Here is a 15,284-nt window from a genome sequence, read left to right as displayed (position 1 = left end):
GGTTGGGAATGTAAAACATCCAATGGTCCTATTTCAACAAACAAGTGTCCTGTGTCCATATGATTTAATAATACCGAGTTTGAGACAGTGAGTTCTATGATGTAGTCGGTTTAAGATTAGTTAATATCTTAATCTCGTATAGTTTCTCAGTGCCTGAGTATCAGGTGTCATGTGCGGATGGAATATCAAATAATTCCCTCAAAATCAAATGGTTATTTGAGATTTCTGGTTTGGGCCCCACCGATGATTGGATGGGCTGATGTGATGCCCATAACCCTTTGGAGGCGAATTGCTTGTGCCACCCACCCACAGGAAGTTCCTGTGGTCGGAAGCTATGTGGAGCCCACAGAGATGCGATGATAAATCCATTCCGTCCATCACTTTCTCAAGTTCACAACAGGACATGAATCTATAAAATCAGGCAGATCCAAAACTTAGGTGGACCACACCACACTAAAAAGTGGGGATTGAACGCACACCATTGGAAAAATCAAGCTCATGAGTTTGACGGCTCGGATTGACGTACATATATGCCAAATGGGCCTTGGATGACTCACCATCCTTTGGTCAGCGGCCGGCGACTGGAATGCTCTACTACAACACCTGTTTTACTCAGGTGTCATCCTATTAGATTACATAACTACCACTGTGATGTAGGTCCCACATCAACTATCCAGTCCGTTCATTAGTTTCATCATCTCAATTTAGAACTTGAGGTCAAAAATAAGGTTGATCAAAAACCCAAATGGGCCACACCACAAAGAAAACAGTGGGGTGGAAACGGTCACCACAGAAATGTTCTTGGCCCCACCGTGATGTTCAAATGCCATCAAACCCGTTGATCCAAAAGGATGAAAGTGAAAGAATAATTATTAATTTGATCCAAAAGTTCGGTGGGCCCAAGAAGGTCTGAATGGTAGGTGTCACAATACCTGCGGTTTGTTTTGGTAGTAAAAATGAATTTTTAGATGAAAAATTTATTAAAAAAGAAAGGTGGTTTACTCTTTTAACGTATTTCACTGATATAGAGCTCCGGACGCGGATTTCCTGGAAAGCCTTTCCAAGCAAGTTCCTGCGCTGTAAACCTAGGTGGGGCCCACCGTGATTTTTGTGAGAAATCCACTCCGTCCATCCGTTTTTTGAGATCATTTTAAGATGTAGGACCAAAATTGAAAAAGATCCAAGACTCAAGTGTGCCGTGCTAAAAGAAAAGGTAGTTAGGGAAATTCCTACCGTTGGAACTTACCTGCGGTTGACAGTGATATTTACATGACATTCATACCGTTCATAAGTTCATTCCTACTGGGATGAACCGAAAACACAAATATTAGCATAATTCAAAACATCTATGCCCCACGAATATTTCAACTGTGGACGTTCAATTGTCACATTTTCGGCAGTAAATCTTGCTTTTTTTTGACCGCATGTCTTAAAATGAACTCAAAAAATGGATGGACGGGATGGATTTTTTACAAACATCACAGTGGACCCGACAGGGATTCCCAGCGCAGGAATTTCCGGCCAAAGGCTTTCGAAATCTGTCCGTGACTACAGGAGATTTTGGGTAACCCATATTTGCTACACTCGCACACACCGAAAAGCCAAGATAAACCGAGTCAATCTAGCCGTTCAATCGAAAATTTGAATTTCGGAATGCAAATACAAACTTAAATACTCTCTCATCTTCCATTTTCAAAAAACAGCAAGTATTATCTCTGGACCATGACACCCTGTTGGACCCCACATGCAGCATTGATTTGCAACTTGCAAGTGGGTTGATGGGTGGGTCTCACAAAGGTCTACCGTATTCATATATGGGCTGTTGAGTTATGAGCCAGCAAATCTCTCCTGCAAATAATAATTAGGAGAAACAAAGGTTTGCTAAGCGCACGCTCGTGTGCAATATGAATTTCATGGACCCGCCACCATGGCACATACGTGCAATATCCAATCAATCCATCAGTTGATCCAACCTTCCATGTTTTCCAGAAATATATCGGTCTACCCAGAAGTGGATGGATTAAAAATGATGGAGATACAAAGGTCAAGTGGGCCGCACGAAAGGAAACTGTGGTCAGGAAATGCCTACCGTTGAAATCTCCCAGGGTCCACCGTGATATTCATATGCTATCCGTACCGTTCATAAGGTCATTCCTACTGGGATAAACCGAAAACAAAAAAACATTAGACCGATCTAAAACTTCTGTGGCCCCACGAATATTTCAACGGTGGATGTTCAATCTTCACTCTTTCATGTTGGGCTCATTTTTGGGCCCATGTCCTAACCTCATCCGGCGAAACGGATGGACAGGGTGGATTTCTCAAAAATATCACGGTGGGGCCCACCTAGCTTTTCATCGCTGGAAGTTCGTGCTAAAGGTGGGTCCCACCGTGATGTTTGTGTTAAATACATAGGACTATTTGATGGTTTGGTATGAACACAGCCTCGTGTCCTCGACTTCACTTCTCTACGGTCTGCATGGCGACGTGGGGACCGAAAAGACATGCCAATGTGGTGGGGCCCACCACTACACTAAGCGATTTCACATCATAATATTGTACGTGGCCCACATCTTTGCACAACCATGGATTAGTAATCGGTGTCCTACTCATGGCTCAGCAGTACACTGAGTTTCAACACTGGAGTGTGTGGGTGTATAAAAAAAATAAAAATAAATAATTTTGTCCCACCTTGGATGGACTGTGTGGCAAAAGTCAGCTTGAGTGGGCCATCTGATGAAGTGAGGATCCATGTTCAACTAGAAAGGGTGGAGATTTTTGGGCCATTCTCCACCTAAGTAGGGACCCGACAGATCAACGGCTAGGATTATCAAACCATGGGATCCACTTGCAGAAACAAATTACTGCGGATGCGGATTCGACGAGAACTTCCTGCAATGGAAGGCTAGGTGGGGCCACCTAGTATTGTTCTAACCAATGGATTGGATCTTATACCTTTCATGTCATTGTGGCAAATGTGTGGCGTCTACGAGCTTTATTGCACGCGCGTGTGGGCTTAGCAAAGATCAGGAGAGATTATACAGAAGTAACGGACGCGGATTGCGTACTGAGTAAACTCTGTGGGATCCACCATGATTTACATATTTTATCCACTCCGTCCATCCATTTTAAGAGATAAATTTATGGCTGTAGAACAAAAAATAAGTATATCCAAATCTCAAGTGGACCTCACCACGGGAAACAGTGTGAATTGAAATTCTACCGTCGAAAGTTTCTTGGGGGCCACGGAAGTTTTGCATCAATCTGTTATTTCTGTTTTCCCTTAATCCATGTGTTTTTTATCTTATGAACAGGTTGGATGACAAACAAACATCACTGTAGGTTTCAACGGTGGAATTCATTGTTCCCACTGTTTCCTGTGGTGTGGTCCACTTGAGCTTTGAGCATGTTTCAATTTTCGGATCAACCACTAAAATGAGGTGGAAAAACGGATGGACGGCGTGGATAATCCACACACATTCAAATTAGGCCCAAATGAGTTTATTCAGTCGGCGTGGACAATCCGACTTCAGAGAATCAGAAGTAACCGATTCTGGTTTTAAGTGGTAATTAAATGAGAAAAACTTTGTTACTCTGGCAGACTGTGATGTATGATACGCAGGCACTTAGAAATTTCACATGTAGAGACAGTTATTAAAGTTTACGATTCCTAGTATGGATGTATCATAAACAGAAAATTAAGTTTATTATCTTTCTTTTGTACTGATGGACATTATTTAGACAGTTAAAAATGAGAAAATAAAAAATAAAAAATCTAACGATCCAATATCTACAAACGATTGTCCACGAATCAAAGGATAGGATTGTTCAACCAATCTAATCTTGGGATTATGACTTGGTTACAGTAGTCTACACATCTTAATCGGTTTAATTTGATTTAATACATGTCATGTCATGTAGACAATTTCTAAGTGCATGCATATCAAGCATCATACACAGCTGGAGTATTGTGTAGATACATTAATTAAAATTAAAAATCCATTTATCACCAAATCGAGTCCAACGGGTTGGGCCACAAGGTACATTCCACCAAGAAAATGACTTCCACATTTTATGTACATGTGAAATCAAATCCTTCCAATAGATTGGACCCCACCATGATATTAGTTAAGAAAAAAATCAGACCCATGTGCTAAACAGGTGGGCAAGAAAATAGAAAAAATTTCCATAATATGAGTAGATATGGATAATTTTTACATGATATGATCATAGTGATGAGACCCACCTACTAGACGGATTGGATTTTGCACAAACATGAAAATTTGGAAATTATTCACTGGTTGGGCCGTAACTTATAGTCTAACCGGTTAGACTAGGTATGGTCCACACCGGATGACTTCAAACCCTTTAAGTGGATATGAGATCCAAGCCTTCCAATAGTTAGGCGTTAACATGAGGAATATCCATTATGATAATGATCCATATCTAATGATAAGGTGGACCACACCATGAAAATAATTTCTACCCATTGATAAATAGAAAAACAGGTGTGGTCTACCAAATGAGTGGAAATTATAGATTTTTATCAAATCGATCCCTATGACGCTGCCAACCTATTGGACTAGTTGGATGACTGAAGTACATGAAAGATTTGAAGTTATCCACTGGCTGGACCGTAACTTATAGTCCAGCTGGCTGGACTTGAGAGCTTCTCCTATTAACAAAATCTATAAATTACAAACTTCTTTGTATTCTCCTTCCAACTCGGTAATTGAGATTATTCTTCAGGTATGTCAATCGCTTCTTTTTTTAAATTAAATTTTAGGATTTATTTTTTTTTACCGAAAAGTTCTTTTTAAAAAAATAAATCTTTTTTAACAAACAATCCCTCGACTTTTTGAAATTCCTGAAGTTGGTTTTTTTAGTGGTGAAATGATCAAATTGCCTACTCTACATTTTTTCAGGCTGATCCAATATCAGGTGAGCCACACGTGAATTCGGAAGTTTTTGGGCGGTGTAAATTGATTTTTGTTGTGTGGCCCACCTGATAATTTGGTCAGCCTGATGTTTGCTCATGTGATGGTCGTGGTGGGGCGCACCTGATGGGATGGTTGGATCTCATACACGCACCATGCGTCCACTGACCACTGTAGTTCTATAGAAAAAAAAAAAAAAGTATAGCTGAGCCGACTTTGGTCATTGGATCTCAAGAAAGGACGTGGATCATCGTCCTAACTCCTGACTCGGTCCTGGCCGGAGCTCTACGGGACCTACCGTGATGCATGTGTTTTATCCACACCGTCCATCCATATTTTTCGATCATTTTAAGGTATGATTCCAAAAAGGAAACGGATTCAAAGCTCAAGTAGGCTCCACCACAGAAGCATTTATTTGCCATCCAACCTGTTCATAAGTTTTAGATCAGGCTTATATATTTGCTTTCCATTCGTCCCGTTCCGTGTGGGCGTGGTTTGGATGGATTCCATCCTACCTAGGTGGGTGGAATCTCTGTGGTTCTGATGTGATACATGTACTTTACGTACATCCACATAGTCCATCCATTTTGGCAACTCATTTTAGGGCAGATGAAATGTAAGTATATCCAAATCTTAAGTGGACCATACCACATAAAACATTCATGATTGAATCCTATATCCAAATCTTAAGTGGACCATACCACACAAAACATTCATGATTGAATCCCCTCCGTTAAAAAGTTCATGGGGCCACTAAATGTTTATTTGCCATGCAACCTGTTGATAAGGTCACAAAGACGTCAACTAAGAAATCACAAAAATAACAGCTTAATCCAAAACTTTCATGGCAGATGAGAAGTTTTTATTAGTTGATTACCACTGTTTCTTGTATCAGGGTCTACCTAAGATTTGGTTCTATTTTATTTTTCTGATCATGCCCTAAAATGAGTTTTAAAAATAAATGAGCAATGAGAAAATAAGGCACATACATCAAGGTGAGACCCGTGGTCAGGAATCCCACCCACACTAGGCCAGTTCCATGTAACCCTAGGAATAGGTTGGATGACAAATAGGAAATTTTCAACAGCGGATGTAATTACATCCCACTGTTTCTTGTGGTGTGGTCCACTTGCCCTTTGGATTTGTTTCAACTTTGGCTCATGCCGGGAGGCCTGAGGTGATATGGCTACGGTTGAGTACACAATAGTTTTATTTCTGGGTGTGGCCAGGCCTCGCCCAACGGTACGTAGAGAAATTGACGGACAGAGTGTATGCCACGTAGACATCATGGTGGGCTCCATAATTTTTTCGGAAATTTATTGCTCTCTAGCCATGATAGCCGCAAAACGAATGATGGGTGTGATTCTCTGAATTTTCTTCCACTCACCAACAGAAGGCAAAAGTTTAAGTAGGACCATTTTACGTGGGGGCCACCGTAGGGTGTGTATGCCATCCAATCTCGATTCAGTCCATGCTCCTCGTAGTATAAAGGAATTAACGAAAAATTACACTAGTCTAACACATTAGTAGGCCACATTAAGGTACTCATGCGTACGATTAATGGTTTGGTCCATTCATCTTGTGGGGCCGACCTTTAATAACAATTGCTTTTGAAAGTCTCTTTGATTGAAGGCTCCTTACCTTCAGGTTAATAGCCAAATAAAGGAACGGGGTCCATATTAATTAGAACAGAGTTCTGACCAGTGATCTTAGCTGTCCATCAGGTGGGCCTTATTTTTGATAGCCACTCTCTTTCAAAGTCAGTTTGATTTGATGGTTAGGCCTAGGAAAACGAACAGTCCACATTAATTATAATTAGAGGTGTACACGAACCTAGCTCGCTCGACTCGACTCGGTTCGAAGATGAGTTCGAGCCGAGTCCAGCTGATTTTTTGAGCTCGAAAATGAGTTTGAGCTACCCCAACTCGACTCGGAACAAACTAGTTCGGTGACTCAGTTACTTTGATATTGATGTTGCTTACCAAGTGTTTGATGAAATGACTCAACGAGTGCGGATGGTGGCAAGGAATGTATATATATGAAACAAATACCATTCTTTTCTTGATTTTTATGTTGCCTAGAAAGTGTTTGATAAAATGCCTACAAAACCATTTCTGCCATTTTACTAAAACAGTGGGATTTTGAACAAGCAGTCCAGTTGTTTGTGAAAATGCTGCACAGACCAACTCGGCTCGATCTTGGCTCGAACTCGGCTTGAACTGGCATGAGTTACTGACCGAACCGAGCTAAGATGGCCAGTCAGGCTCGAGGACCGAGCTGAGGTCAGCGAGTGGCCACGCCGAATCAAGTTGAGGCCAGCTCGACTCGATGTATACCCCTAATTATAATTAGAGTTGGGCATCGAGTCAAGTCGAACCAAGTTAGGTCTAACTCGACTCGATTCGGTTTTGAAATAGGCCTAACCCGAACTCGATACCGAGTCCAGCATGCCTGACTCGATCTGAGTCCGATCTGGCCTGGACTGATCCGGACCAAGTCCGATCTGGTCAAAAGTACAGAGTCGGATTGAGAGATAAGGGAGGGAGAGAACAAGAGAGTGGAGAGGAGAGAGAGGAGGACGAGGAGGAGAGTGATGGTGGTGGGTGGTTGCCGGGCTTGGAAGATGAGGAGGATAAGGGAGGGAGAGAGAGATTTTGGGATCGGGTTGGGGTAGGGTGCGGCAGGTAGGGTTAGACAGTAGGGTTTCGGATCGAGTCGGGTCTAACCGGATCGAGTTTCGGGTTGAGTCGGGTTAAGTTACTAGGTAACTCGAACTCGACTCGGTTTGAGATCGGATTGGGCGAAGCCTACTCAGTTCGGACCGACTCACTCATTCGGTTCAGGTCAAGTCAGATCAAAATGAGTCGGATGAGTCGAGTTAGCCGGATCGAGTCGTCCGATGCCCTCCTCTAATTATAATAGAGATCCAGTCATTAATTTGAGTCATTCATGTAGTGGGATCTACTTTTGATTATCATCATGTTGTAGTATTTCATAAATTTTTTTTTTCTAAACAATGGGGGTCCACACAACATTTTAAGAAAAATAAATAAAATAGATAGCACCCCTCAAACAATGTGTATGTAAAATTAGATTTGTAGCTAAGTCCAAGAAGTTCTACACTTGGGGGCTGTTTGGCACTAAGGATTTGAGGGGATATCAAATCAATGGTTGCTAGGCAGGTTGGATTAGAGGGGACTTCAAATTCAAGAGATTTTAAATCCTCACTTTTTGGGAATCTAACCATCCCTCCATTTTGCTTAAGTTTCCAAAATCCTCTCATTTTCTATTGATTTTTAAAGGTAGAGAGTCACATGTGTACCATATGTGCCACCATGCTACTAATCGATTGGGCATGTGGACCACTAATGATTTCCCAAAACAATCAGATTGATATTCTGCATCACTAAAATTACTTAAATAGAATGATCTGGGCAGTCCAAACATTGTCCATGTAAATTAACGGTTAAAAATCATTGGTTAGTTGCTCAATTGTGATCATATGCTTGTGGCCCATATACTGAGGCTTGAAATTTCATCATTTTTGTGCCAAAGTATATAATTCAATGGGGTTAGTATAATCATTATGTCAAATTATATATATATGTTCAATTTTATTTAATTAAATTCAAATTTCTCTAAATATGCTACATAATTTAAATACATAGCTAGTTTTGGATTAGAGGGGATCCTGAATCGAGGGTCCCAAACACAACCAGAGTATTCCAATTTCAGGGTATTTCAAATCTAAGGGATTTTCAATCTGAATATTCTGAATTCACGGTGCCAAACGAGGCAACAATTAGCTACAGTTGGCTTTTCTATGAGGTTTTGTATTTTGTCTTTCCAACACTGTTAAATCCATTAGTTATGACTTTGAGAATGTAAACCAAAATATCTCTACCTCATTGCAATCAACTGCATAATGAACATTAAAAAGGATACTATATCAGCTACAAGATTAGTTTTCTTGCACAACACTATGGATGAAATTGATCTGCTACGGGTAGATAAGTGGTCTCATAGCACATGTGATTCAAACCGTGCATCGTGGTTGATCTAAGACTCGTTATACATGTGATCATCATGTTAGATCTCATTGATCATCTTATGATCCATCCCTACTTTAAATTTATTCTTGTAAGATCAAGTTTGATATCATGCCGAGATCTTGTCTTACCAAGGTGGAGATACCTCTCATACATTCATACACCTCATCATGTACTACTCATGCTGTGTACACTTGCACAATGTTTACACATTCCTAGCGGCAAAGCCTTTAGAAGATGCAAACCGCCATGATGAATGGATACCATAAAAAGTAAGCTATTTCATGACTTAGTTGGGCCATAGCAGCCATAGCACGAATAGAAAGATTTTAGGTGTGAATTCTACATGGTGTGGCTCACATGAGTTTTGGATCAAGTAAATTTTTGGTCTCTAAGAAACACATGAAAGAGATCACATGATGGAGGGATTGAATGTTATGCAAAAATCAAAGTGAGCCCAATACACCAAGTTGTAGAGTAAGCTTTTTCTACAATTGAATATATTTTAAGATGGCCACACACACACACTCTCTTCAAGAAAAAAAAAAGTATAAGAGGATATACAATGCTTTATTATATTTTTCTTTCAAGAAAGATAATTTACAAAATATTTTTATTTTTTATTTTTTATTCTATATTCTTAGAGAATCTTTAATTTTTAGAACATTTGATTTTTAAAGTGGGAATCAATATATACACCAATATTCTTCATAAATACACAATCTTAATATACTTTTAGTAACATGTGTTTAAATGTGTACTATTAGATTACGAACTAAGTTTGAAATGAATGTGTTACACAACATATTGTTCAGTACCGAAATTGTTACGTATTGCCCTGCATTAGGCTGTTTCAGGCCGATACAAGGCAATACATCCATATCGTTTACAAGAAACAACGATATGTATTAATTTTGAACAAATATTTCAAACTTTGATTTCTACATTGACAAATTGGAGGGTTTTTTTTTTTTTTGTTTTTTAAAGGAACTAATATATGCACTCGATATTTTTAAAAGAAATACATTTATATTATACTTTGGTAAGAAATGCTCTAGTGCTCTTAGAGCAATATAAGTTGTTGTGCCATTAATTGTATTTGTTCAATTGGACAGTCTAATTAATTAATTTGAACTACCTAGCCACTCTAAGACGCATTTTATGGACTACTACACAATTTTTACTAATTAAATAATCTAATCGATCATTGATTTGGCTTTATTTTTTCTAGTAATCGTTTTCCAAGCCATGGATGCAATGACTATGACTACCTAACAAAAACGATTCTTTAAAATCATTAGCAATCCATGAAGGGTCCTAACAAATAGATGAATCATGTTTTGATTGCACCTATATTTGTATAAATAATCTTGACCATCCACATTAAAGTCCATTGATCTAATGGTAAATATTTATTAGAATGGTGTAATGTTTGAATGGTAGGCTATAAAATGATATTTTGTATGTGTACTTCATTTTTTAGAACTTGAATTTTTTTAAATTTTTCTTTATATTAATTGGGTGAAGTTTTAGTGTAATTGATGTTTTAATTGTTACTTTTATTTTGTTGATGTTTTTACACTTGATAAACATTTAGTTTTTGAGAAAAAAAAATTAAGTGTATTATTTGATCTTTGGTGGAAGAAAAAATATTTAATTAATTTAAATAATTTTCATAAACTATTTTTTGATGTTTTAATTGAAAACAAGTTGAGTAGAAGTACATTGAATTTTCGTAAACTCGTATCACGGGTAGTGATTATACTTTTTGAATATTTTGTAGTAATAAATTTATTAAGAAGTACATCGAATTAAAAAAATATATATTTAGTAAAATGCAGTTGTATTTTAGTTTCATCAATGATTTAATGAAGTGAGAAAAATGGACAATAATATTTTAAAAATAAGTTATCTATGATGTTGTTTATTATACAAATATTTAAATATTGTTACTTGTTACCGTTTTTATTAACTGTAGAGTTTTCTCTAATAAATATAAAAAACTGACAGTTTTAAGAGAAATAAAAATTTATAAATTGATAAAATTTTAAGAGAATTAATAAATCTCAAAGAATAAAATACTATAAGATTCTGTTCTGATGAATAGTTAAGAAGGGATATGATAAATTTAATCATCCATCTTTGATAGGATAAATTCTCTAAAATACGAATATATTTTAAGAAGATATTTAATTTTTCATAATTCTATAATAGAAAGCTTTAAAAAATTGTAAAAAAATTTCAGAAAAGTAATGTATTTTTAGATTATTTATTGTATATAATGATTGAATAGAACTACATCGTCTCTGTTTTTATGAATAGATTAAAAGACATGCCCATTAGATTTAAATTTAGGCGCATCTACTCTTATTTTAATATTGAGTCTAAATGTACAGGATGACAAATCACAGAGCATGCAGGAGGCTAAATTTTCTCTTATGTGTGTTAATAACACTTCAAACAGATGCATTATATGTGGGGATTACATATGTCGAAGACGCCGTTAAAAAGGGAGCAGGTCTTATTCTTCACTTTTACTAACTCTATTCCATTTAGAGTCATTTTCATTCTAAAAGTTTTGGGTCTCTTTTCCATATATGAAAACTAGACATCAATAATTACTTTTTTTATCTTGTTTTTCATCTTTTTTATGTTTGTTATTTGAAATGTAATGCAGTTTGCTTGGACGGGAGCCCACCAGCTTATCATTTTGATAAGGGCTTCGGCTCGGGGATAAATAGTTGGTTAGTTCACTTAGAGGTAAGTATTTTACTTTCAAATATGTATTTATTAATTGATATTTTTACTTATTTCATGTATATAAAATGCCTAATTCATATGTTCAGGGAGGAGGCTGGTGCCACAATGTTACAAATTGTATCCGTCGTAGTACCACCAAATTGGGTTCATCTAAGAAAATGCAAAAACAAATCCCATTTTCAGCAATTCTTAACAACAATGAAAAATTTAATCCTGGTAAAATTGATTACACAAATGTGCATTTTGCTTACCATTCAAATAGTTACATTATTAATTTTTATTTTATTAAAAAATTATTATTTGTATAATCACATTATTTCTTTAGAATCATAAATCTTATATTAGTTCACCCACACTTATTTAAAATATCAACAGATTTTTTCATGATTGCATTTTTCAGATTTCTATAACTGGAATAGAGTTAAGATTCGTTATTGTGATGGATCGTCATTTACCGGAGACGTAGAAAGAGTAGATCCTGTAAGTTTTTCATGCTTATATACTATTGATATTATATTTTTATTAGGCTCAAATTTATAAACTTATTATTAGCATAAATTTTATGTGTGTCTTGTCAGAATACCAATCTTCACTATCGAGGAGCGAGGGTCTGGTTTGCCGTCATGGAAGATCTATTAAAAAAAGGAATGAAGAATGCAGAAAGTGTATACTCCTTAAGATATATATTCATATGGATTCATATAAAAACTTGCATTAACAACTTGAAAATTGGTTGTAGGCACTTTTATCGGGTTGTTCAGCTGGTGGGTTGGCTGCTATACTTCATTGCGATAATTTTCATGCCCTCCTACCAATAGGTGCCAAAGTAAAATGCCTTTCAGATGCGGGTTATTTTGTCAATGTGTAAGATCATAGCTAACTTATCCCTTAAAAAATTATAAGAAAAAATTTATAAAAAAAATTGATTTTGTTACGTACATTACTAATAATGATAGTGCACATGACAGGAAAGATATCTCAGGGAAAGAATACATACAAACCTATTTTAATGAAATTGTGACTTTACATGTATGCTTCTTCTTCCTTTTTCCTTTTCTTTTATATTTTTTTTATTCTAAAATAGCAATTCAGACCCATGATATATAATTTGTTATTTTGTATCTTTTTATATTATTATCTTTAAAATTTTAATGCCTTTAAAGATACACACTATTACTATTTCCCATCAACTTAATTAATAACAATGCTTTATTCTTATCAAGTAATTTTCATATCTATGTTTATATTTAAATCTTATGTAGGAATCAACAAAGAATTTACCATCTTCTTGCACATCAAAAATAAAGCCTAATATGGTAAGTGTCTCTCTTTCTCTCACTCTCTCTATCTCTCTCACATAAACCTATTAGATACTAAGTGGAATGTGAATGCAGTGTTTCTTTCCACAGTACATAGTGCAACAAATCCGCACACCGATTTTTATTTTAAATGCAGCATATGATTCATGGCAGGTAATCTTTTTTTTCTTGAATGGATCTTAATCTTTTAATGCATTAGTCATAAATTTTTAAATATTTCAAAAGAATATTCTAAATTATTATGATAATCTACTTGAAAGAAGTGACAACCTTTTAATTTAACATGAAAAATTTGTTTTGCTTGCTAAACTAAATGATGGAAGTAAAACATGGGTTTTACTTTTTATCTAGTGTTTCTAAACAAATGAGTATTAAGCTTCACCTATAGTTATTGACTTAAACATTTAATGTATTTTTCAGATAAAGAATGTCTTAGTACCTGCTGATGTTGATCCTACTAACGCATGGTATAATTGTAAGATCGATATAAAATCATGCTCTTCTACTCAACTTACAAAAATACAAGGTAACTACTCTTTAGATAATCTATATGGCCCTTAAGGACTTTGTTTATACTTATGAATTCTTCTCCAATTTATTTTCAATCTTCAATTATAATTTATTTTTAAATTTTTTAAGGAAAAAATACTCGTAGAATTTGAACGATTTTTTATTTATTTTCTGAATCTATTTCTTTCTCATTTGCTATAATAAAGATGCAAATTATATGTGTGAAAGAGATGTTTGAAATCAGAATGCCATTAGCCCAATGTAATTATGTGTATACAAAATGCATATTTATGTGCATGATAATGAAGATGATTATGAATTTGATTTGCATCATTAATAACGACTATTTATGTTTGATTGTTTAGTCAGAATTAAATCCTAAAACATTTCTCTTTGCATCTATACAATATATTTTGGGTTCACGATAACAGTGCTAGCTTGCTATGTGAATGCGCATTGCTTCATATCATTCTTCTTCTTTAAATTTAATTAGCAAGTGCATTTTCTTTTTCTTAGTTAATGAAGTAAGATATCATCATAACAGTTTTTAGGACGGAGTTTCTAACTGCAATGGTAGGACTGAGAACCTCTTTAGCAAATGGCATGTTTATAAATTCATGTTACGCTCACTGCCAAAGCGAGGCACAGAAGGCATGGTTCGGTGCTACTTCTCGAGTACTTGCAAATACAGTAAGTCTATAATTTTATTTTATTTTTATAATTTTTCATCTATAATATACTCGGATCTTTAACTTGAATGAGTGGGACCTATGATTCAATTTTCTATTGTATTTGGATCATGGCTACAGATATTTTTGATAGAAAATTTTTAATATAAACAATTGCTTGGAAATAGTGAACAAGAAGAGAAATACCTAACGGTCCACATTTAATAAAAAATCAGCAACATCTTTATTCTATTTTACAAGCATTGTCTTTCTATTTTTGTATCCAACAAACCAATATGGTCCCGAACGTTGAACCATAAGTCCCAGTTATTAAAAGAAAAATAAAAATATACAAAATATTATATTTTAATAATTGTTTCAAATTTATTAATTCCATCAATGCTCACTTTAAAGAATACATCATTATATTAATTTCATATGGAATAACGCTATTTATAAGAAATCTTATTTTGCAGACAATTGCAAAGGCAGTTGGAAACTGGTTTTATGATTTGTCTCCATTCCAGAAGATCGACTGCCCTTATCCATGCGACTCATCATGTTGAAGTGTCGTCTCCAAAATGCAAAAGTTTTAGAAGAGTAGAAGACTTTTCCCAACAACTATTTCATTTTATGCATCATGTTTATCAAAAGAAAAGCAAGGTCTATGAAAAAGAATAATAAAATTAAGAATTTAATTTGTTGCAAATTTTGTGTGTGTGTGTGTGTGTGTATATGTGTATGTGTGTGTGTGTGTGTGTGTGTGTGTGTGTATATATATTAAAAATATGCTTTTAAAATTGTACATTAGCGCAACTGTGCTAAACTCTGACTAGCTTAGCTCAGCTCGGCCCGTTCAACCACAGGGCTTGGCTCGAGTTCAACTTAGCTTGATTATTGAGCTGATCTAGTCAACTCAATTTGGTTTGATAATCAAATTGAGTCGAGCTCGGGCCAAGTTCGAGCCAACTCGCTGGGTCACAGACTTGGCTCAAATTTTAGGATTTTTTATTTTGCAGATTTTGGTTTGGAGTTTTGTCC

General features: G+C 35.9%; 1 protein-coding gene across 1 annotated transcript; it reads left to right on the top strand.

Moving 5' to 3' along the window:
• Nucleotides 1–11,374: 11,374 nt before the first annotated feature.
• Nucleotides 11,375–14,923, top strand: LOC131234010 (pectin acetylesterase 8-like). The gene is made up of 12 exons (XM_058230960.1): nt 11,375–11,504; nt 11,664–11,746; nt 11,833–11,962; nt 12,147–12,226; nt 12,325–12,411; nt 12,486–12,610; nt 12,715–12,775; nt 13,009–13,062; nt 13,141–13,218; nt 13,486–13,591; nt 14,120–14,265; nt 14,720–14,923. The coding sequence occupies exons 1-12, from the start codon at nt 11,375–11,377 to the stop codon at nt 14,807–14,809; spliced, it is 1,170 nt and encodes a 389-aa protein (XP_058086943.1). The 3' UTR covers nt 14,810–14,923.
• Nucleotides 14,924–15,284: the final 361 nt, after the last annotated feature.

Source organism: Magnolia sinica, chromosome 18 (assembly GCF_029962835.1).
Source record: "Magnolia sinica isolate HGM2019 chromosome 18, MsV1, whole genome shotgun sequence".
In the NCBI taxonomy this organism is placed as follows: domain Eukaryota; kingdom Viridiplantae; phylum Streptophyta; class Magnoliopsida; order Magnoliales; family Magnoliaceae; genus Magnolia; species Magnolia sinica.
Note: the sequence above shows the minus strand (reverse complement) of the source record. Positions and strands in the feature narration are given on the sequence as shown.

Excerpts from the sequence above, each read along its gene's own strand:
- LOC131234010 (XM_058230960.1), top strand. The coding sequence starts at position 11,375 with ATGTACAGGATGACAAATCACAGAGCATGCAGGAGGCTAAATTTTCTC. Across the intron at positions 11,505-11,663 it reads CGCCGTTAAAAAGGGAGCAG|TTTGCTTGGACGGGAGCCCA; the intron begins GTCTTATTCTTC and ends AATGTAATGCAG. Across the intron at positions 12,227-12,324 it reads ACGTAGAAAGAGTAGATCCT|AATACCAATCTTCACTATCG; the intron begins GTAAGTTTTTCA and ends GTGTCTTGTCAG.